This window comes from Apteryx mantelli, chromosome 5 (genome assembly GCF_036417845.1).
Source record: "Apteryx mantelli isolate bAptMan1 chromosome 5, bAptMan1.hap1, whole genome shotgun sequence".
Taxonomy (NCBI): domain Eukaryota; kingdom Metazoa; phylum Chordata; class Aves; order Apterygiformes; family Apterygidae; genus Apteryx; species Apteryx mantelli.
This window is the reverse complement of record NC_089982.1, coordinates 87,265,800-87,287,609: the sequence shown is the minus strand read 5'-3', so window position 1 is coordinate 87,287,609 and position 21,810 is coordinate 87,265,800. Positions and strand designations below refer to the sequence as shown.

The 21,810-nt window shown below is 60.7% G+C and overlaps 1 protein-coding gene across 1 annotated transcript; it reads left to right on the top strand.

Moving 5' to 3' along the window:
• Positions 1–1,054: 1,054 nt before the first annotated feature.
• On the top strand, positions 1,055–21,569 carry SIGLEC1 (sialic acid binding Ig like lectin 1). The gene is made up of 21 exons (XM_067297236.1): positions 1,055–1,111; positions 1,530–1,889; positions 1,975–2,271; positions 2,754–3,017; positions 3,232–3,486; positions 4,132–4,431; positions 5,584–5,838; positions 7,288–7,590; positions 8,788–9,042; positions 9,881–10,180; positions 11,594–11,854; positions 12,862–13,164; positions 13,846–14,100; positions 15,216–15,503; positions 16,241–16,492; positions 17,128–17,427; positions 17,923–18,177; positions 18,668–18,982; positions 19,753–19,852; positions 20,196–20,268; positions 21,046–21,569. Exons 1-21 carry the CDS (start codon positions 1,063–1,065, stop codon positions 21,061–21,063), a joined length of 5,058 nt encoding a protein of 1,685 aa, XP_067153337.1. The 5' UTR covers positions 1,055–1,062; the 3' UTR covers positions 21,064–21,569.
• The last annotated feature ends 241 nt before the right edge of the window (positions 21,570–21,810 follow it).

Here is a 21,810-nt window from a genome sequence, read left to right as displayed (position 1 = left end):
ACAAAATTTATAATGACAAGATTTGCATTAATAAATCCCATCTCGTAGAAAATAAGAATCAGTAGGAAGAGTGCGAAAAGAATGAAACGGCGTTGAAACGACCTGCTGAGAATCGAAATAAATTCCTAACCCCCTCTCTGCTAAAGGTCAAATAAAACAGAAATCATCCCTAATTGCCAAAGTCATTTAATGACCTTTGTGTTGCCAAACCTGCGGTTTCTGCCACGCAGTTAATACGTTAGCAGCTAAAATCTGTTTGCAAGCTACCCGGTTGTGCGAAACAGTGTAAAGCAGGGTAAATTATCTCAAGTGCCTATGCTACCTTATAAAATAAGGAAGATGTTTTGAATTAGAGAGTGAAGAGCTAGAAAGGGTTTTTAGGCTCGAGTGACCAGTGATTTTTAAGCCTGACTGCTGGCTGCACCGTGTAACCTAACATCAGCAATGTTTTTAAGTGACCCCCTTTCTTCCGTGTTTTTTTCCCCTTCTTTTTCTTTTTTTCACTCCCTATTCACATAACCAGCATTTGCTCTATTCCATGCCTGTGTGGTACATACGCTCGCCACCTCGGCATTGTATTATTCTTCCTTTACTCCCTCTGTTGAGTAAGTTCAGCAAACCGGTGTGGAGCCCGAGGCCAAACCAGCCCTCGCTGGGGGCAGCGGCGCGAGCCTGGAGCGACGCCCGTGGGGCTGCAAACGGAATATCCTGCAATTACCAAGTTTTGACGGTGGATGGTCGACGCGAATGAGTGGGGATACATGTCCCCGTGCAGTCCTTAGTGGGCAAGCTTGTGGCCAGAGGCTCGGTGGACTGCAGAGAGGGGACGCGTCTCCTGGTAGAGCTCGGGTTGAGGTGTGATGTGGCAGTGCAATGGGGAGAAAAAACGGGCTTTACCAGTTTGTATCACATCTCAAGGGCCTTTGACCCGTCTCTTTTTGCTGCCGGGAAATTCTTTGCTAAATGCTAACCGTGATGACTCCCCGTGCTCTGGGATCTCATGGCGTGAACCTCTCTTTTCCCCTCCCACCAGGACCTCGCGGGTGCCCCCACCGGACTGCCATGCTCCCGGTCCCACGACTCATCCTCCTGGCTGGCCTCGTCCCGCACGGTACGGTGCCATGTGTCCCGATGGCCAGGTCGTGCCTCCTGCCCGCCCTGGGGAGCCGGCTGGCCAAGGAGGGAGACTTTTCCTTCCCACTGCTGGCGGTTTGGCACTTGGCTTTCCAAAGCCAGCTGGTGCACCTCGCTGTTGGAAAGCATCGCCTGCCAGCCAGGCTTTTCCCAGTCGCATCCCCCTTTTCCCCCTCGGGACTTTGTCCTGCAAGGTTTTGTCTCGCACGCATCGCTCTCCTCTCCCACACTCACAGCGGTCCATCCACGGGCATTTATCACCCATGGGAGAGGAGAGCTGAGAACCGCATATGATGTCACTGATGGATGTGCCACCAAGGCACCGAGCGGTGGCCGCCCTGAAAATTTTGCTGGTGCCTTGACCCCCCTTTTCCGTTTCCTTCTCTCCCATGCAGTCCTTGGCTCGTGGGGCGTCACCTACCCCGAAGCCCTGCAGGGCCTGACGGGCTCGTGCGTGGTGATCCCCTGCACCTTCAGCTACCCCAGCAGCGTCTCGGCCAGCGCCGGCATCGTGGCCATCTGGTACAAGGATTTCGATGGCCGGAAGACCGTGGTCTACCACTCGGCGGCCCAAGACGAGGTGGACGGCAGGTTCAGGAGCCGCACCAGGCTCCTGGGGGACCCTGCTGAGCACAACTGCACGTTGCTGCTCAGGGAGGTGACAACCAAGGACAGCGGGACCTACAGGTTCAGGTTCGAGATCGTGAACGGTGACCGGTGGTCGGCTGCACGGGACATGATGCTGACGGTGTCGGGTGAGTGTTGCCGCCGTGTCCGCCCGCCCCGGCCGCGGGCGCTGTGCGGATGTCCCATCCCCTGCCCTCTGCTCTGCGTCCCCAGATGACCCCGAGCGCCCAACCACTGCGGCGAACGAGGAGATCTCCGAGGGGGCTGCGTCCACCTTCCGCTGCTCCACTCCCTACGTCTGCCCCTTCAGCAGCGTCGCCCTGCACTGGAGGGGCTACAACGCGCAGGTCTCCGCTGTGTCCACCAGTGTCCAGCTGGACACCGGCGGGGTGTATCTCCGCCAGACACTCAACACCTCCTTCTCCTGGAAGGACCACTCCAAAAAGCTGCTCTGCGAAGTTTCTCTGGGGTCCAAGAAGGCCACGGGGGAGGTCATCCTGCGGGTGAGATGTACGTGGGGCAGGGCAGAAGGACAGAGCTGCCACCTCTCCTGCAGCTGCCGTGCCTGGGTCTCTCCTGCCTCCCCGCCAGGAAGCCTTTGCTAAAAGTTGGAGCAGGGCTGCATCCAGCTCCCTTCCTCCCCATCCTCCTCCTCGCAGCTTCACACCCATCTCCATAATTAGGGCTGGCAGAGGTCCCAGGGACGCACCTGGACGTGCAGCACCTCCTCCGAGCACATCCCTCCTCACCCGGGGGGTTGGAGCCACTTGTGTCCCCCTTTGCTGCCATCAGACCTTGCTCCATTTTTTCAGTTCTCATCCGAGCAGAGCTGCCCTCTGCTCCAGGGATGGCCTGTCCGCTCGGAGGAGAGCGGCTCAGACCTCCCTTCCCGGGTGACCCTCAGATACAGATGTCAGGAAAGTCCATGGCAGCGTCCTGCAGATCCTGCTGCCTGTTCAGCTTTGCCCATCTTCCGTCTGTCTGTCCTGCAGATGTCCCTAAGGACATCAAGGTGTCCCTGAACCCCTCCACGCAGAACATCCGTGTGGGCGACACGGCGTCCTTCACCTGCACCGTGAACAGCAGCTACCCGCCGGTCACCGCGTACCGGTGGTACAAGGACGGCGCGGCCGTGGCCAGCGAGCAGGTCCTGACCCTCCAGCACGTCCGTCGTGAGGACTACGGCCAGTATCACTGCGAAGCCGAGAACTCGGTCGGGTCTGGAGCGGCGCCGGCTGTGACCCTCTACGTCTTCTGTGAGTACTGGGATGAGTCGGAGATTGAAACCCCGCTGTCGGGTGCAGGATGGGGGCCACCTCCGTTGCTGCCCTGCCACCCCAGGGGCTGGAGGGATCTCCTCTCCCCAGTCTCCAGCCTGGTTGCACCTGAGGGGTTGGGATCGGGTCTGCCCAGTGGGGAATCTCCTCCCTGTCCCGGGGGCGGCTCTGAACACGCTCCCGTCTCCTCCAGCCGCAGAGATCTCCATGAGCCCGGCGGCCGAGGTGCGGGAGGGGACCACGGCCGCGTTGTCCTGCGACGTGCCCGGCAGGGAGAACCAGGACCTCAACTACACCTGGTACAAGAACAGCGTGTGGCTCAAGGAGGGCTCCGCTCACTCGCTGGTGTTTCACGACGTGGCCGTCGGCGACACGGGCTATTACTCCTGCAAGGTGCAGAATGACCTGGGCAGCGTGACGTCCCAGGCCGTCAGCCTCAGCGTGACATGTGAGTGCCCGTGGCCGCTGCCACCGCTCTGCCAGGGACCAGGTGTCCCCGATGGACGAGGGTCCCTTTGCATCGGGTGCTGTACAAACCCCCAAGAGAAAAAACGCCTGCACCAAACACCTTAAATATCACTGAACGGGGGTGTTCAGCCCTTCTGGGTGGTTGTGAGAACACAGTAGGAGATGCTACGGTGGCAACGACTTACGGGCACGAACAACATTTGAAGATACCAAAAAGTTCTCTATTATTAAGTTATTAAAGTTGTTCTCTGTAACGGCGACCTGTCCGTTTGCTGCAACATTTACCGCTCATCCACTGCTCCGTTACAGGCCATAAACTCAGCTCGGAGCTTGCAAAGCGAGGAGCCAGCTATGATAATAACCGCTCCTGAGCTTTTGCAAGTCAGGGGAAAAATAAAATGGTCTTGGGTTTGGCTTTGACATTCTGAGAGTAAATATAACCCGCTTACGTAAGTGAGAAAGCAGCTCCAAAGAGCAGCTGTGTTTGCTGGCAGGGCTGGGCTTAAACGTGACACATGGTTTGTTATTCAGGTAGCGGACGCTGCGCTGGGGTCTCCTGAGCTGCTGTATCCAGCTGCTGTACTGAGGGCCGGCAAAGCCAGCGGTTTCTTTCCCTGTCCCACAGATCCGCCCCGGACCCCGACTATTGCCCTGTTCCAGGAGATGCAGGATGGCAAGCTGGCTATCGTGCACTGCACTGTGGACAGCCACCCGCCGGCCACCATGGCCCTCTACCACGACGGGAACCTGGTGGCCACCACCAACTCCCACGCGGCGCCCAACCAGCGGCTCAGCATCACCACCTCCCGCAACTCCCTGCGGCTGGAGATCCGCGCCGTGGTGTCCACGGACAGCGGGGAATACCGCTGCACGGCCAGCAACGCCTACGGCAATGCCACTGCTGCCAGGCCGTTCACTGCCCGGAGTAAGTCCCATCATCCTGGTTGCCTCCCGGTGGAAAGGTGCTGCTGAAAGTCTTGATTTCCCTGAGGGCTTGCTCCTGTCCCTAGGTCTTTGAGCATGGTCCCTCCTCCAAAGGTTCTCCAGGCACAGATGAAACCTGGGGTCCATCCGGGTGGTTTCTGCCCAGCAGGATGGGCTATGCCATCCTGAAGCCTGGCTGGGACCTGCTGGAGTGCCCCAACCTCCTCCAGGCCACGTGTGCCCAGGCACAGTCCAACCTCAGGGAGCCAGGACATGATGGGGACGTGCCAGGACGAAGGCAACGAGTGGGTGCAGGAGCTCAGAAGGGACCCAGGCCCCCGGTATCAACCGATCATCTCCCCAGCTTGGCACTGGAGGGGCATCTGCTGCCATCTAAACTGTGTGTCCGAAGCAGCGACAGCTCATGGCACGCTTGGGGCAGGTGCCCTCCTCCCAGCACTTCCACAGGCTTTGGGTATTTCGAAGCCATTTGCGAAGCTGGAGACTTTTTTGAATTTTATTTTTAAAAATGCCACAAAACCTGTAATGAAGTCTGTCAGACCCATTTCTTCCCTTTCCCCGCAAGCCCCAAGCGATAACCGATCTCAAGCAGGAGCAGTTCCTCCTGCTTCCTCCCTTTAGCCGTTGGCCGCTTCCCCAGCTCTGGAGTTCACGGGGCAACGTGGCTCCTTCAGCCGCATTCAGAGGGAGAGGGGAAAGCCCAAGATGAACCAGTCCCAAAGGATGTCGAAACAAAATGTCCCTGAAGTTCCAATTCCAAAGGGAATGAACATCAGTTTGGGTGTTGGGGTTAGTTGGCTTGGCTTTGTTTTGAATAGTCTGAGATGTCTCCGTCCAAGTGCCTCAGCTGGTGGAGGAGCAAATGGTCTGAGCAAGGTGGGAGCAAGACTGCATCCCGGGGAAGTGCCTGGGGCTGCAGCGAGCCTGGGGCAAACGGCTCGGACGGTGACATCTCCGTCTCGCTTGCTTCCCAGGGTCCTCGTGGCTTCGTTGGCTGAAGCTGCAGCTAGCCCGCTGGAGGAAACCAGGGCGCGGGACCTCTGCTCCGGCAGAGCCTCGGGGAGGGCAGAGGTCTCGCGGCAGCGGTTTCCCTTCCCTCCCTGACGGCCCGTCTCTCCCACCCCTCCCTCAGCTGCGTGGGTGCTGATCCGGCCCTCGGCGGAGGTGCGCGAAGGGGACGCCGTCACCCTGACGTGCCAGGCCGCCCAGCCCGCGGACACCTACACCTGGTACAAGAACGGCAGGCGGCTGGCGGAGAGCTCAGAGGCGGCGCTGCTCTTCCCGTCCATCCGCGGCCGGGATGCGGGCGCTTTCCACTGCCGAGCCTGGAGCAGCAGCGGAGGCGGTGGCAGCGACACCTCGGCGGCCGTGCCCCTGCGCGTGCTCTGTAAGTGCCCTCTCCCCGCGAGGAGGTGAGCATCCCCCAGGGATGACCCCAGCGCATGGATAAGTACGCGGGGAGCCCCTGGATCCAAGCCACTCCGTTGGGAACGCCCTGCTCCCACCACCTGCACGCTGAGCTTGGGCTGCTCTAGCTAACACTGACGGCGCCAGGCTTTTTCCATCAGGCAAAAAGCTGAAGAGCTCTTGAGTAGAAATGTTCAGAGTTCAGAAATTTCCCTTCTGGAGGTAAATTTGCAATTTTGGGGAGGGGGTGGGAAATGGTAAAAATCCAGAGAATTTCAGAATTCCCAAGAACCAAACAATTTTAACATGTCCTGTGAAACTACGTTCAGTTTCTCGGAACAGGGAAGGTCGTCCTGATCCTGCATTTCGCTGTGATAAAATCACGCTATTCCAGTTTGATTTCACCTTCCAGCTGTTTTCTGTGCTATAAAACATAGTCTTCCCTGAGAGCAAACCCGGAGAGATACAGTTGGAAAGTCCTGACAGAGGGGTGTTTTTTTTTCATAAGGGTAGGAAACATCCATCAGAGCTGGGCCCCAGGCGCCTGCACCGCTGGGCTCTCTGCAGACCACGCTCCGCGTTTTTGAGCGTGGTCCGTCACGGCAGGAGCTCCGCAGCCGCTCCCGGATGAGAGGCTGTCGGATGCGTCGGCTCGTGGAGGTCGTTAAAGCAGACCTCGGAGTAGCGGTAACCCCGAGTCTTGCACAGCTCGTGTTTCTCCCAGCTGCAGCCTCTGCCCCTTTGCCGCTGCATGACCCAGCGAGGGGAGGGAAGGCGCGTGCTGGGAGAGGAGGCACAAGGCTGTGGGCTTCCCAGCAGGTCCTGTCCGGAGGTTTGGAGCCACGTGGCATTGCCTCCTGTGGTTAACAGACCCGGGCTCCTTCCTTCTCTGGGCTCTGGAGCGGGATCTCCCGCAGCCGCCCCGCTCCTGCTCTTGGTGCCGGGGAGGAGGGGGCAGAGATCAGATGCAGCTCCAGGCTGCAGACACCCTGCTTGGGGTGCGAGTCTGAGCTCTTCTGAGCCACCAGAGATCCAGCCTCGGCCATCGGTGGTGGCCACGGAGCTGCCAGGCTCAGCCTGCCGCCTGCACCCAATTTGGTGAGCCGGATCAGTCGCTCCCTCGGCTCCGTGGCCAGTAGTGGGAGCACAAACACCTGAGCTTGGACCTTGAGCTCAACCCAGCTGGGGAAAAAAGAATTCCTGGGGGATGCAAGTCCCTTGCACAGAGCGGGCGGCTGTGCCCGGGGACCCTGTGGTCTGGCAGCCGGAGGGTGGGTGGGATACTCAAGAGCATCTCAAGTAGCATGAGAAACTAGTGACTACATCCGCAGTTGTCTGATGGTCCTCAGCAGCAGAGAGGGGATTTCTTGGGGTTCTCGTAATCTCAGGGATTGATAATATTCTCAGCAATGCTGTTTTACCCTGGCAGTCCCGCCAAGACTACCTGTGATGAGCTCCTTCCTAGAGACCCAGGGTGGGCACCTGGGCATCATTCAGTGCACTGTTGACAGTGACCCGGAGGCCCAACTGACCCTACTGAGAGGAGAAGAAGCAATAGCCTGCACAGGGGACTGCCACGCAGCCACCAACCCGCGGGTCCACGCGACCCCATCGTACAACAGCCTGAAGGTGGAGATCCGTGAGGTGGTGCTGGAAGACGAGGGGACCTACGTGTGCTTGGCAAGGAACCTGCAAGGCAACGCAAGCGCCTCTATGGACTTCACGGCTGAGAGTGAGCGTCGCGCTGGGGTGTCGCGGAAGGGGCAATGGGAAGGCCTGGGGGTCAGGACAGACCCAGGTACCACACATCCCTGCACTGGGGAGAAGGATGGAGAGCTGGTCTTGTAAGGGGAACGTAGAAGAGCTTCCAGCTAGAGGGCTGAGAAGAAGGTCTGAATGCTCTCTAGGAAAATCCTGGGAGACGGGAGGAAGGGGAGGGAATTCCTAGAGAAAGAGAAAAGCCTGGGAAGATTAAGGACAGTGTGGGATTGCACAAGTGCCATCTCCTGCGGGTGCATTAACCCCTGTGCTGTTGGGGCCCTGGGTGGCTGTCTGACACCCCGTCTACCGGGTCCTGGAGGATGGTGTTTGGCACCTGGCCCCTCTGATGCTGCCTTAGCCCCAGAGGAGGCAGAGGGCTGGGGTTTGCTGTGGGGAGCAAGGGGAAGGGAGACGTCTTGGCCTTCCGCGCATCGCTGTGCGTTGCATTTCCCAGAGGAGGCTGCTTTCTGCAAAGCCGTAAGCGTCCAATTCGGGCTCGAATTGCGACTGAACTCGGGGGAAATTAAAACCAGCTTCCCTGCGCGCAGATGAAATACTAGCTATCGCAAGCATCTGCGGGCCACGACTGTGTCGCACACGATGGGGGGAAAAAGGGGTGGGCGGCTGTCTGCTGGGAAGGCAGGAGAGGCGACAGCCAGTTTGGCGCGACTGGCTCGGCTGCTGCCGCCTTCGGAGACATCTGGCAAACCTTGCGAGCATTTGGAGCCCCTCGCGGCTCGCGATGCTGAGCGCTGTCTGGCGGCAGCGCTTCCCGTGCCGCGCTCGGGAGCAATGCAGGCACGCACCGGCACTGCGCACGCACCGCCTGCATGCGCGCCGCCAGGCACGGACCCGCTCCCACGCCTCCGCGCGCCTTCGCATCTGCATCCAGCCGCTCTGCGCACGCACGTAACGCGCTGGAGCTCCCGCTTGCCTCTCCTTACGCCTCGAGGTCTCTTTTTTTAAGAACTGTCCCCATCTTGGCGTGCCAGGATTAGCTGGCGTTTGCCTTCTCCTGGAACGGTCACGACTAAATGTCCTGACTGCCCACGCTACGCCCGCGTGCCGGCATGCCCCAGGCTTTGCAAAGCTCCTGCGGATGAGCCTGCAGCACGGTTGGCTTTCCCGGGGCCGCCTCTGAATCGCTCTTGCCTCTGCCGTGCCCTAGCTGCCCGGATCCAGGCGGCTCCCTCCTCGCGGGTGCTGGAAGGCCAAGCCGTCAACCTGACCTGCTGGGTGAGCAGCGACTCCTCGGCTCTGCCTAACTTCACCTGGTACCGGAACGGCCAGCGGCTCGCCGAGGCCTCGGCGGCCTCCCTGGCGTTTCAGCAAGTGGCCAGCACGGACGCTGGGCTCTACTACTGCAAAGCGACGACGGAGAGGACCAGCCGGAGCTCGGCTGCGGTCTCCCTGGACGTGTTGTGTGAGTGCGGCCCTGGGATATCCTGGCTCCTGCAGGAGCAGGTCCCTGGGGCAGGGAAGGAGTGTGGCTGTGACCAGAAGAAGAGCGGGAAGAGCCCTTGCTCTTGCTGAGCTGGTGCAGGCACGCGGGAGGGATGTGAGCACACATGCGCCTTTGCAGGAAGCCAATAAGGGGGAGCACGTGGCGTATTTGTGCATGCATGGATGGATGGATACGAATGGGAGCCACTGAGCGAGCCTGCCCCTCTCCTCCTGCCTGCAGTCACCCCTGTGCTGCTCCTTTCTGCATCCAACCGCTCTCCTGGCCTCTCCAAAACCCACGAGTGCTTCTGTTGCAGCCTCCAAGTCTCTGCTTCCCCCTGCCCAGCTGCAAAAACAAGGGGCCTCTCTGCTCCTTGCTGGTCACGCAGCTTCTCCAGGAAAGCTCTTGAGCGGGGATATCTGCCGCCGTCTCTATTTCCCCACTGAACAAGTCTGCGTTCAGTGCGTGTCCGAGCATGTATATGCGATCAGGCAGGTGCGAAGCTGCACGGCAGAGTATGTGTATGTTTGAGAGTGACTGCGTAGCATTAGCCCGTGCAGGTATCTGCTGCAGGTGGAGACCGAGTGGTCCCTCTGCGATTCCTGGTCTGACAACACCCTGGCCAGCAGAAACCTTCCTTCCCCTTTCGAAGGAGGTTCAGTTTGTTGCTGTCTCTCTGCAAGTCCTCTGATGGATGCTGGTTTCTGCGAGAGTCCACGTGCGGGGGGGCCTGGTAGTCATGCATGAGCCACGGAGCAGCGTGAGAACTCTTCAAAACAGTTCTGGCACCAAAACAGTGTTTCTCCATCCTGTGCAGACCCCCCGAGGGGCCCCCGGGTGACTCTGTTTCTGGAGACGCAGAGAGGAAGGCTGGCCATCTTCCAGTGCTCGGTGGAGAGCAACCCTCCTGCCCAGCTGGACCTCTACAAGGGAGACGAGCTCGTGGCCTCCAGCGACCCGGGGAGCAGCCCCAGCCAACGGGTCAGCGTCACGACCTCCCCAAATGCCCTCCGAGCAGAGATCCGGGACATCACGCTGTCGGACGAGGGCAGCTACCGCTTCGTCGCTACCAACGCGCACGGCACCGTGTCCCATCGCCTGTATTTCCGTGTGCAGAGTGAGTACGGGACGACGTCGCGGTGGGCTCGCTGATGCCCTGCCGCGCTGGGCTCACCACCAGGCCCAACGCCATGGTGCAGGGAGGTGGCACCATCCTGGGGACCAGCTGTCTCCATCTTGGTGGCAGCAGCAGACCTGGTACCTTGCTCACACCCTTGAGGTGTGATCACCCCACCGCAGCAGGACTGGGAGTGGGGAGGGTAGGGAAGACCTCTTTGGAAAGATCCCGCCAGCCAAGGCACGACGTACCTCCTCAAAGTGCATCCTTGCATGCTCTGACGCGGTGGGAAATGTTGTGAGAAAGGTGGGCTGAAGCATGACCCGCTCTGTGGCAGGCGAGAATTAACATGAAACGTGACCTTTTCTCCGTGTTTCTGCCTTTATGCTGCTGTCCGATGGGAGGAGATAGTACTCCAGGAGTTGTCCCCCTGATGAGAGCAGTTGAGAGAAATGTCACTGAGCATCTCAGGCTATGACCAGACAACCCAAAACAGCTAAGCTACCACAGCTGGGTGTGCTCCTGCTCACCGCAAATCACAGCAGGGAAATGGTTTATGTTAAAGCATTTTATATAGAAGCCAGCATAAGCCAGTGTCTGGCATGCTCTGTTTTGCAGCTCAGCTGACGAGTTGTCGCCTCTTAAGGTGACTTCTAGAACTCCTCAGCCCATATCCTCAGAAATGGTTCGGGTGGGATGTTTCATTCCTGGTAGTGTTCGATGCAGAGCATCGTGTCTCCACGGTGAGGAAGGGCTCTCTGTGCCCAGGGGCTCTGATATGAGCTGGTAGCCCATCGCCTGCATGGATGGCTTCCCGGGAAGGCGGAAAGAGGCCTCCGTGGCTGCTGAGGGCTGGTGTTGGTGCAGAATCAGCACTCCAGACCCAGACACTGGGGAACACTTGGCTCTGCACCCAGACCCTGAAACTCTGCGGTTGGCCAACACCTTAGACGTACAGGGAATTTATCAGGAATCCAGAAGTGAATTCATTTTCTGGACTTCTGGGTTGGGATTTGGCTCTCTGAGTGATAGATCTAAATGCATGTGTCTGCATGGACATGTCTACTGCCAGCACCAATGCTGCCTAGCATCCATGGCCTCTACTGATTATAACAGGAGCATCAATAGGTTCATCATCATTATACAAGATATGTGGTTCAGATTTTGTTGCATGCTAGTTAATCCTGCTGGGCAGTGTCAGTTCAGTCTCGGGGTGTGGAGATGGTCTGGGTGGCCTCAGGAAGGCTCTTTCAAACCTGGTTCGTGCAGCTCTGTGACACCTCCTAGCCCATCGCGAGCTCCAGCTTGTCGTTACAGGCCTGTCTTGGGGGCTGCTCAGGGAAAGGAACTGGTCCCCACCAAACCCTGCTGTGCTGCTCTCTGAACTGATTGTGGCTTATCTCCATGCTCTAGCGGCCAGAGTCCTTGTTGTGCCATCCACGGAGGTGACTGAAGGCGATGAAGTCTCCCTGACATGCGACTTGATGGGAGACCCACTGGAGGACACCATCTACTCGTGGTACAAGAACAGCAAGCAAATCCAAGAAAGCTCAGACAACTTCCTTGCCCTGCCCCATATCTCTAGTGAAGCCATGGGCTCCTACCACTGCAAAGCCCACAGTCCCACGGGAGCCAGCACCAGCATCTCTCCGTCCATCAGCCTGCGTGTCTTCTGTAAGTGGGATCACCTTGGGAAATACTGAGGGAAAAGTGAGACTGGAAGCAGGGTGCATCCCAGAGCTTGGTGTTTCGAGGCAGGGAGCAGGCAGCATCCAGGCAACAGGGTTATCTGGTCTAATTCCAGGGGCAATGGATGGACAGCAAAGAGGGCTTGGCTCAGTGCTGGGACGAGCTTTGCTTTGATGCGCTGCTTTGCAAGGCACATGGCAGCAGCCAGGGGAGAAGCTGGGGAGAGGACACGGAGGGTGCCGGAGCAAGGCAGGGCTCAAGTAGGGCTGCGAGGCAGCATATCAGGCTGGAGCCAGCTGTGGTGGCATTGCACGGCCCTAACTGCTGGTGCTGTCCCCGGTGCCCCATGTCCCAGGCACAGAAAGAGGCTGGGTTTTGATCAGGGCTCTGCAAATTTTAAGATGAGACATCCTTTACCCTTAGAAATGGCACAGTGTTGAAAGCAGAATGTTCTATAGAAACATATCTCCTCCATAAAGGAGAATTCCTTGGTCTGGAATAAAACCCACCTCGGTCAAACACATCCCATTTCAAACAGTACCTTCTGATCAGAAATGGTGTGGCCATCCCATGTCTCATCTGCATGCTATATCACATAAAATGGAGGGGGAAATTGCAATAATGATTGTTTCAGTTCTGTTAAAATGACATGTTTTCAACTGACCTGAATTTACCTTAATTTTTCAAGACTTCAGTTTGGGGGAAATAATGTCTTTCTGGGATGGAGGGGAAAAAGTGGGAAAGGGAAAGTCTGGTTTATGCTCTGCTGCAAGTGTGGGATGCTGCTGACCTGGGGCTGGAGCTGGGTGCTAGAAGAGGGGTGTCAAGAGCCTCTCCAAGCACCCTGGGGTATCCAAAATCCGCATGGGGATGGCAATGTAACATGGGACCTGGAGGGGGTGAGAGCCCACCTGGACCAGAGGTGGAGACCGGGCAGGATGAGGGCATGCAAAGGGTTTGTTCAACATACACACAATGTCTCGCCTGGGCAGATCCACCCCGTGAGCCCATGTTGACCTCCTTCCTGGAGACATCCGAGGGGCAGCTGGGCATCCTGCAGTGCACCGTGGACAGCAACCCGCCGGCCGAGCTGGCTCTCTTCAAGGGAGACGTGCTTGTGGCTTCCACCGCGCAGCCCCAGCCCGCGGCCCCGCCACGGCTCAGCGCGTCCTCCTCGCTCAACAGCCTGCGGGTGAAGATCCACGCCGTGGTGATGGAGGACGAAGGGGAGTACGTGTGCTTGGCCAGCAACGCCTACGGCAACGCGAGCACTGCGGGGAACTTCACCGCAGGGAGTGAGTGTGGGGCCGGTCCTGCCTCGAGGGCCGGGGATGGGGCTGGGAGCGGGGACGGGACTGGGACTGAGGCCCCAGATGCCGGGTGCATGAGTTGTGGAGGGAGCGATGGACGCAGTGAGGCTGGCATGAAGATGTGCAGGTGGACGTGAGCAAGCTGGAGGATGCTTATGGAGAAGGGAAGTGGAGAGAAAGAGAGAATAGGATAGGTAGTATAGAAAGTGGGAAGAAATAGAGAAAAGTGTTTATGGGGAGGGATGGAGGGGCAGATGGTTATGTCAGAAATGCATTGTATTCCCGAACAGCTGTGTGTGTCTCCTGCACGCTGTTGGGGAAGGATCCACATGGAGAAGGAGCTCCGGCTCCCTCTTAGAGGCAATGCAAAGATCTTGCTTTGCTCTAGAAAGCTCCCATCCAGGTTATTGTCAGCCTTGGCCATGCCAGCACGTTCATCGTCACCCCCGGGTTGTCCTGGGTGGGGAGAGCGTTTGCAGAGATGGGCTAAGGCGATTTCATGGCCTCTTGTCTGGAAGGACGACAGCCCAAAACGGCAGCGCCAACCTGTGCCAGGTCTCCCATCAAATTACCCACCGCTTTCCTGCCCGCCCGTCTTGCAAACACCTCTGCCCCCGCAGAAGTCGCTCTGCCCAAGTTTTGTTTCTCTTCCTCCTTCCGCCTCAGCCGCCAGGGTCTGGATCTCTCCCTCTCCGGACGTCCGCGAAGGGGATGCCGTGAACCTGACGTGCGCGCTGGCCCGCAGCGGCCGGGGAGCGCCGAGCTACACCTGGTACAAGGACAACGCCTGGTTCAGCGGCGGCCCTGCCCCGTCGCTCGCCTTCCCCCGGGTGGCCAGCAGCGACGCCGCCTCCTACCGCTGCGCCGTGCAAACCCCCGAGGGCACCCGGAGCTCGTCCCCCAGCACCTTGAACGTCCTCTGTAAGCTTTTTTCCGGGTTGCAAAACCTCCCCAGGTTCCCACCTAGGGCCCTATTGCCAGTCCCGGGTCCTAACCAAGCCCAGCTTCTCGCCCCCAGGCCCATGCCTGGAAATCCAGAATGGGTGAACTGCCCCACGCAGGGGCCGCAGGAAATTTCAGTGAAGTTCCCTCTCTCCGAATTCCCCAACTTCACGTTCTGTGTTGAGAGTGGGAAAAGAAAAATGTTTGGCTTTCAAGAAACATTGCGTGATTTTTTTTTTTTCTTCCTGATTTGGAAAATGAGAAACAGACCTTGTTTAAAAAAAGACACGCACAAGAAAATGTAGTTGCAAGTCAGAACGGAAGATTTTCCTTTTTGGTAGAAAGAGATGTCTTTAACTTATAAATCTGTTGTGGTTGAGTAGCTCTCCTGGAAAAACCCTGCAGAGAAACTCAGGCCTAGGCACTGAGTTTATTGTTTCTCTCCCTCCTCCTGATTTTGGATGGGGAAGGGAAGATGGATGCTGCCAAAAAAAAAAAAAAAAAAAAAAGAAAAATCTTGGCATTACGGGCCTGAATAGCAATGCACTTTTGTGTGGCTTTTCCGCCAGCCTCGCTATAAGGGTTTCCGTGAATTGCTGGGCAAAAGGGTTTTCTCCAGGGAGGGCGGCGTGGGCAGCGGGATGGTGACAGGAGCGGGAGCAGGAGCAGCGGGATGGCAGCGGCAGCCCGAGCCGGGCCGGCCCATGTGCCCCCAACCACGAGCGCTGCAGGGTGGCGGCGAGTGACGGCGTTGCAGGATAAAAATGGGCTCAGAGAATTATCCCGGGTGTTATTTTGAACGACGGCCAGATTGGAGGAAGCTGCAGCAGCCCCGGGCTGGGGGAGGAGGCAGAGCGCCCCGAAAAAGGGCCGCGTTACCCCCCCCCACCGCTTAGCAAACCCAGCGGAGAAGCATCATCGCCCGCGTTCGCAGCCCTGCGGAGAGCGAGATCGGCCAGTGCCACCTGCCGAGTGCTGCGGGCGCGGGAATTTCATCCCTGCACCGCTCTGCCAAGCCCCGGACGTTTCTGAGTTATCAAAACGAGTGGTTTTCCTCAATTCAGCTTCTCTTTTTCCTCTCGCTTCCTCCCCAGACCCCCCGAGGAACCTGAGGCTGAAGGCTTTCCTGGAGACGGGCGAGGGGCCGGCGGTCATCCTCGCCTGCGCCGTGGAGAGCAACCCGCCCGCCGAGCTCACCCTGCGCAGGGCCGGAGAGGTGCTGGCCGCCAGCCCGGCACGGGGCAGCGCGGGGCGACCGGAGCCCAACGCCCTGCGGCTGGAGCTGGGGACTGCAACGGCGGCGGCGGCGGAGGGCGAGTACGAGTGCCGGGCGCGCAGCCCCCTGGGCAGCTCCCGCACCTCCCTGCACCTCCGCTTGCAGCGTGAGTCTGGCGGGGCACCTGGCCGAGATGCCGGGCGTTGCTGTCCGGCAGCCGAAAAGGGGCTGCGGGAAGGGCAGGGGCGTGCGTTTGGCCCTTCCTGCTGTTTGGGCAGCCCAGGCATCCATGCATGAAGGAGCCCGGTGGTTTCGGGGCGCTGGAGAAGACCTTTCCCGCCTGCAGGCGAGGATGGGCAGCCGGAGCCTCCACCTGGCGCTGCCCCTTGCTGTTAAAGGGGTGGTGTGAGGTCTCCCTGGAGCAGGGAAATCCCATGGGGCAACTGCTGCACCCACGGCTTGGGGGGCTTGAGAGCTCAGAGGTCTCGTGGGGTTCAGGGGTTTCATGGAGCTCGCAGGATTCAGGGGGAATTGGGGGGGCCCACAGGACTCAGGGGTCTTGTGGGGCTCAGGGGGCTCGTTCTTGGAGAGCTCATGGGTCTTGTGGGATGTGGGGGTCTTGTGGGTCTTGGGGGGGGGTTTGGGGAGTTTGTGGGTCTTGGGGCTTTGTGGGGTCTTGGGGGGCTCAGAGCTCATGGGTCTCATGGGATTTGGGGAGCTCGTGGGTCTCGGGGGTTTTGGGGCGCTTGGGTGCTCAGCTTGTGGGGCTCATGGATTTGAGGAACTCATGGGTCTTGGAGGTTTGGGGGGCTCAGGGGGGTTGGGGAGCTCGTGGGTCTTGGGTTTGGGGGGCTCGGGGGTTTTGGGGAGCTGGGTCCGTGCAGCTCTCTGCTCTCCCCGCAGCCGTCAGGGTGGTGGTGCAGCCGGCGGCCGAGGTGCCCGAGGGGACCGGCGTGACGCTGACCTGCGAGGCCCCCGGCGCCCGCCCGGGCACCGTCTACGCCTGGTACAAGAACACACGGTGGCTGGCAGAGGGCCCCACCGCCACGCTGGCCCTGGCTGCCGCGTCGCCCGCCGACGCCGGTGCCTACTCCTGCCAGGCCGGCGCGGGACAGAGCGGCCGCCGGGCGCTGCCCGCCGCCCTGCGCGTGCTCTGTGAGTGAGCGGCCGTCCGGAGCCGTGCACGGCGCCCGTTGCAAGCCTGGGGATGCAACCGCGGGGCCCGGGCAGGGAGCGCTGGGGGGGTCCCCCATGCAACAGGGGTCCATCCAGGCCATTTCCAGAAGGGGCTGGATTGCTGCCGGTCTGCCGGGGAGCTGGAAGGGAAGGGCTGTGTCGCCACCTGCTGCCTCCTGCCCCCTTCCCGTGGATGCCCAGGCACCGCGCGGTGTCTCGGACCCCTGGCACCCTGCAGCCCCGCTGCTGGCCCGGGGCTCCCATCGCAGGGGTCCGCGGGGTGGGAATGCAAGGAGGGGAGGGATATCTGCAGCTTGCACGGACAGGGGCTTGCATGACCGTGCCCTGTGCCTCCGCCTGGACCCTTGCAGCTGTGTGAAGCGATGCTGTTTCGGCAACGCTGCAGAGACGGCTCAGCTGCGCTGGCTCGGGAGAGGGCTGCTTCAGGCACGGGCATTTCCAGGGCTTGGATTGCGCCCCTTCCCCTCCAGCTGCAGACAGGAATAAAAGAAAACCCCACCTGGGAAGAGAGCGATGGTTCCCTGATGCCAGGCTCCATCCCCAGAGCCAGGAGGGTGTTTTCGAGGAGGCAAACGCTGTCTTTGTGTTTGCAGACGGCCCCCGGGACCTGTCCCTTACAGCTTTCCTGGAGAGCCCGGGGGGGCGGCGGGCCATCCTGCACTGCACCGCCGACAGCTACCCGCCCTCAGCCATCACCCTGCGCCGGGGCTCCGACCTGGCTCCCGTGGCCTCCACGCAGGGCGCCTCCGACCCGCGCCTGAGTGTCCAGGCGTCGCCCAACTCCCTGCGGGTCGAGCTGAGAGCCGTGGTGCCGGAGGACGAGGGGCCGTACGTCTGCTCGGCCAGCAACGGCTACGGCGCCGCTTCGACGTCCGTGCGCTTGGCCGCGGAGCGTGAGTGTCCCCGGGGGACCGCCGCGTCCTCGTCCGCGAGCGGCCCTAGCACGGGGACCGGCAGCGGGATTGCTGCTGTTGCACCGTGATCCCCAGGGAAACTGGGGGGCAGATGCCGAGCTGAGCGTTGCACGGTCCCGGACGGGGGGCTGTGCCCGTGCTGCCCCGTGCTCGTGCCTCCACCGCTGCCGCGGGAGCCCGGGGTGCGCTGGGGTTTGGGGCGATGGAGTTGGCCAGTGAAACCCCATGGGGGTCCCTGGCCAGCCGCGACGAGCCAGGGAGACCGTGGGGTTTGGAGCTGCGCCTGGAGGCTGGGGGTGGCGATGGCTGATAGGAGGCAGGGTTATGTCTGGGGGGGCTTTAGCAGCTCCCCTAAAATCAGCCTCTGCAGGCGTAGCCTTGGGAGCGCTGGAGATGGGTGGTGGTGAGGGCCATCCCATGCACTCATCCCGGCTTCCCGGCACCTCCGGCTTTCCTCCTCCTCCTCCTCCCCAGCCGTCAGAATCGCCATGGAGCCCTCGCCCGAGGTCCCCGAAGGTGCCGCGGCCACCCTGACCTGCTCGGCGGCCCCGTGGGTCGGGGAGGAGGCGAACTTCACCTGGTACAAGAACGGCCGGTGGCTGCAGGAGGGACCGGCCGGCTCCCTCGTCTTCGCCCGGGTCTCCAGTGCCGACGCCGGCTCCTACCGCTGCCAGGCGAGCGGGACGCGCGGCAGCGCCGCCTCGGCCCCGGCCAGCCTCAGCGTGACCTGTGAGCCTGCCCCCGTGCCGTGGCATCCCCCTGAGTCACGCGTGGGCTGGGGACCAGCCTGGCCTCCCTCCTCTTCTCTTTCTTTCCCCCCCTCCTTCCTCTTCTTTCTTTCCCCCCCTCCTCCTTCCTCTTCTCTCTCTTTTTTCCCCCCTCCTCCTTCCTCTTCTCTCTCTTTTTCCCCCCTCCTCCTTCCTCTTCTCTCTCTTTTTCCCCCCTCCAGACCCAGGGCAGCCGGCAGTGGGTTTTGCATAGCTGGTGATCACAGCCACCCCTGAGAGCCCCAAACTTGGAGCCAACACGCTCTGAGCCTGGAGGGGACTCACCAGGCGAGGCCGAAGGCCAGGGAGGGGCTGGCGAACTGGAGATGGGGGTGAAATCTCCAGCCCTGGGGAGGGCTCGCACCGGGCAGCCCCTTGCTCCAGGTGCCGCGGTGGGGGGGTCCCGGTGCTGTAGCCCCCCCCCGCCAGCCCCATCTCCCCCCCCCTTGCAGACGCCCCCCGGGGCTTGTCCGTCCGCACCTTCCTGGAGAACCGCGGCGGGCAGGTGGGCATCGTGGTGTGCACCGCCGAGAGCCACCCGCGCGCCGCCCTCGCCCTGTACCGCCGCGGCCACCTCCTGGCCTCCAGCCGAGCCGCCGCCGCCGCCACTGCCACCACCGCGGGACAGCGGCTCCGCGCCTTTGCCTCCTACAACACCCTGCGGCTGGAGATCCAGGGCCTGGGGCCGGAGGACGCGGCCGAGTACACCTGCGTGGCCGACAACGCCGCCGGCAACGCCACCGCCAGCGCCTACTTCGACGTCCGCAGTGAGTAACCCTGCGGCGTCCCCGCGGAGAGGGGGGACACGACGGATCCTGCCCTGGCGATGCCGTGGCACGCTGCTCCCTGCTCCGTGCGTCCCTTTGCAAGCAGCAAGTTCAGCGGAAAAGGCGGTTTTAGGGCGAGGGGGGCGACTGGCCAAAGTGTGCGGCTGCAGGCAGGGAGGAAGGCGGCCGGGGCTGTCGCTGCCCAGCGTTTAAGTTTCCCTCCTTTTAGAAGGAGCTAATTCCGTCCGAGGAGTTTTTCCTCTTGAAGGGTCTGACGGCTACTTTTTAAGGACTATTAAAAAAAAAACCAAAACCCTAGGAGCAGAAAACTGAGTTGAACGTTACAGACCCAGCAAAAGCACGAGGAGGAACTGGTGCAACGAAAGGCAAAGCACGGTGATGCTGTTTATCGCTGGGCTGGTCCCCCGGGGGACAGGACACGCATCCAGAGCGGGGTGGCACAGGCACGTGCCAGCCGGGGCCGGTGCAGCGGGTACCGGCACACCGGGAGCAGCCACCACCACGGCTCAGCCCCAGCGGTGGCACGTGGCTGCTTCGCTGGCCGGCTGCCCCCAGACCCCGGGAACGGCTGCAGCGGGGGACCCACGCGCATGCAGGGGGGGACGGGGACGTCACCCTCTGCCCCGGCTGCCTCAAGCCGTGCTGGCCCACGCGGAGCAATCCGGACCGGAGAAAAGCGGCTCTGCCACCGCCGTGGCGGGGAGCAGGGTCACTGGGAGCAACCGTCCGTCCTCTCCCTCTGCCCGCAGCGCTCTCCCACCTCCTCGCGTTCACCGTCCTGGCGGGGCTGCTCACCGCGCTGATCTGCGCCGCCGCGGTGGCCTTCGCCGCTGCGAGGCTGTGGCCCAGGTAACCTTGCTTTGGCCTCGTCCTGCCGGGGTGGGCTGGGGCGAGGGGCAGGACCGGGCCGGGAGGGAGGGAGAGCTGCAGCCCTCGTGCTTTGCTTGGGGGGGGGGGGGGGCCGCGGATCCGCAGCGAGGAGCGTGGTGGGGACGGCAGGGCACAGCTCCCCGCGCAGCTGCTGGCTGAGCTTCTCCTGGCTGATCCATCCCGTGGCAGCAGCCGCATCCCATGGCAGAAGGTTGCCCCGTGGCGGGTACCGCACCTCGCTGGGCTTTCCTCTGCGCCTCTGCGATACCCTTTTTTTAATGATAACCACCACGCTTCTCTTTCGCTCCCTCTTCCCGCCTAGGATGAGGAAGATTTGGGGCCTGCCGAGCGCTGAGGACACCTTGGAACTGAACAGTAAACGGGAGCAGGCGCAGGTAGGACCCGCGCTGGGGCACTGGGACCCCTTTCCTGAGCTCTGGGGAGATCCCTGCGAGGAGACCGTGGGCTCCAGCGTGCTGGAGAGCAGGCGGGAGGCATGAGACCGCTTCTGGGAAGGGCCTGGTCCTGCAGGCTCCCGGACTCGCCCCACGGTTCGCTGCTCCCAGAAGCTTTCTGCGCCATGCCCTCGTCTCTGACCCAGGCCTCCTTGACAGTTTTCTCCCCACATCACCTATTTTGAGGTCTCGTGAACTTCCCCAGCTCCCCAGGCTGACTGCAGCCCATGAAACACGTGTTGGGCAATGGCTGGAGAAGGACTTTTCTGGTGCTGCTGGGAACAACAGTTACCAAAGTCCCCAAGAGCTTTCAGGTGTTGCGCTGGTGGGAGGATGTAGGTCCAGCCCACGAAGGTGTCTGGATGCTCAAGTCTGGATGGGGGTTAAGGAAGCCAAATCACACCCGCTGGCTGATCCAGGTCTCAAAGACAGGCTGGAATCTGGCCCAGCCTGGGCTCAGTTTTAGTCTGTGTTAGGTGCTGCCACCCTGGCTGTGGCTCTCGTTCCTAGAGCTGGGAAAGAGCAGGAGAGGGAGGCAAAGCCTCGTGAGAATCAGTTCCCCCCTGCAGACTACTCCCAGAGGGGTTCAAAGAGCACATGGATGTTGGCCCATCTCTAGGAGATGTTCTTGGTTCTGCTTGTGGTTCCCTGGTGCTCAAGGTTCTGCCAGGGGAAGGGTTCCCCAGCCGGTGCTGAACCCACGGGGTCCTTTTCCAGGTGGATGGAGCCTCCTAGACTGGTGGCTCTTTGGCCCAGGAGCAGCTGTAGCAGCTTGTGCTGGAACTGCACAGACCTCCCTTGCCTGGCCGGATCCAGGCCAATGATGCAAATTCCCAGCCCTGTGGACTGAGAGCTGGTGTGGAAAATACTCATCTGTGGCCTGAGCTGGCAATCACCGCTCTTGGGTAACCCAGCTCCAACTCCACCTTCCCTCCAAGCCCTTGCCTTCTCAATCCATCCTGTCCTCCCCTTTCTCCCACTCTCCTGTCCCCTTCCTTACCATGGATGTTGTTCTCACTCCGGGCCCGGTCTCCTGAGCTCGTGACCGTGCATGGTGCACCATGTGTGCCAGGCACAGGAAAGCTGTGACTGCTCAGAGCCCCTCTCTGGCTGCAAAATCCAAGAGGAATATTTCTGGGGTGGAGGCAAGAGCCTGGCATCAACGTCTTCATCTCCGCCATCCTTTGGCCCAGACCATCGCAGCAGGGTGCTGCCCGGTTGTGATGCCATGTAGCCTCCATGCGGCAGGACCTCCCCCTGTGCTACTCGTCTGTCTGGAAATAAAACACGGAGCAATGAGCAGTCTGTGTCTGTTCAGAGGGACTTGGAAAGAGATTTAGCACCCAGTGATGGCCGACCTCAAAAGGGGCCAGAATTATTCCCTGGGCTCCCCTGGGATCCTATCCAACCTTCTGCTTCAGCCTGCTGGTGGGAGATCAGCAAGGGATCAGCCTAGCTCCCAAAAGGGGCACCCTCCCCTCT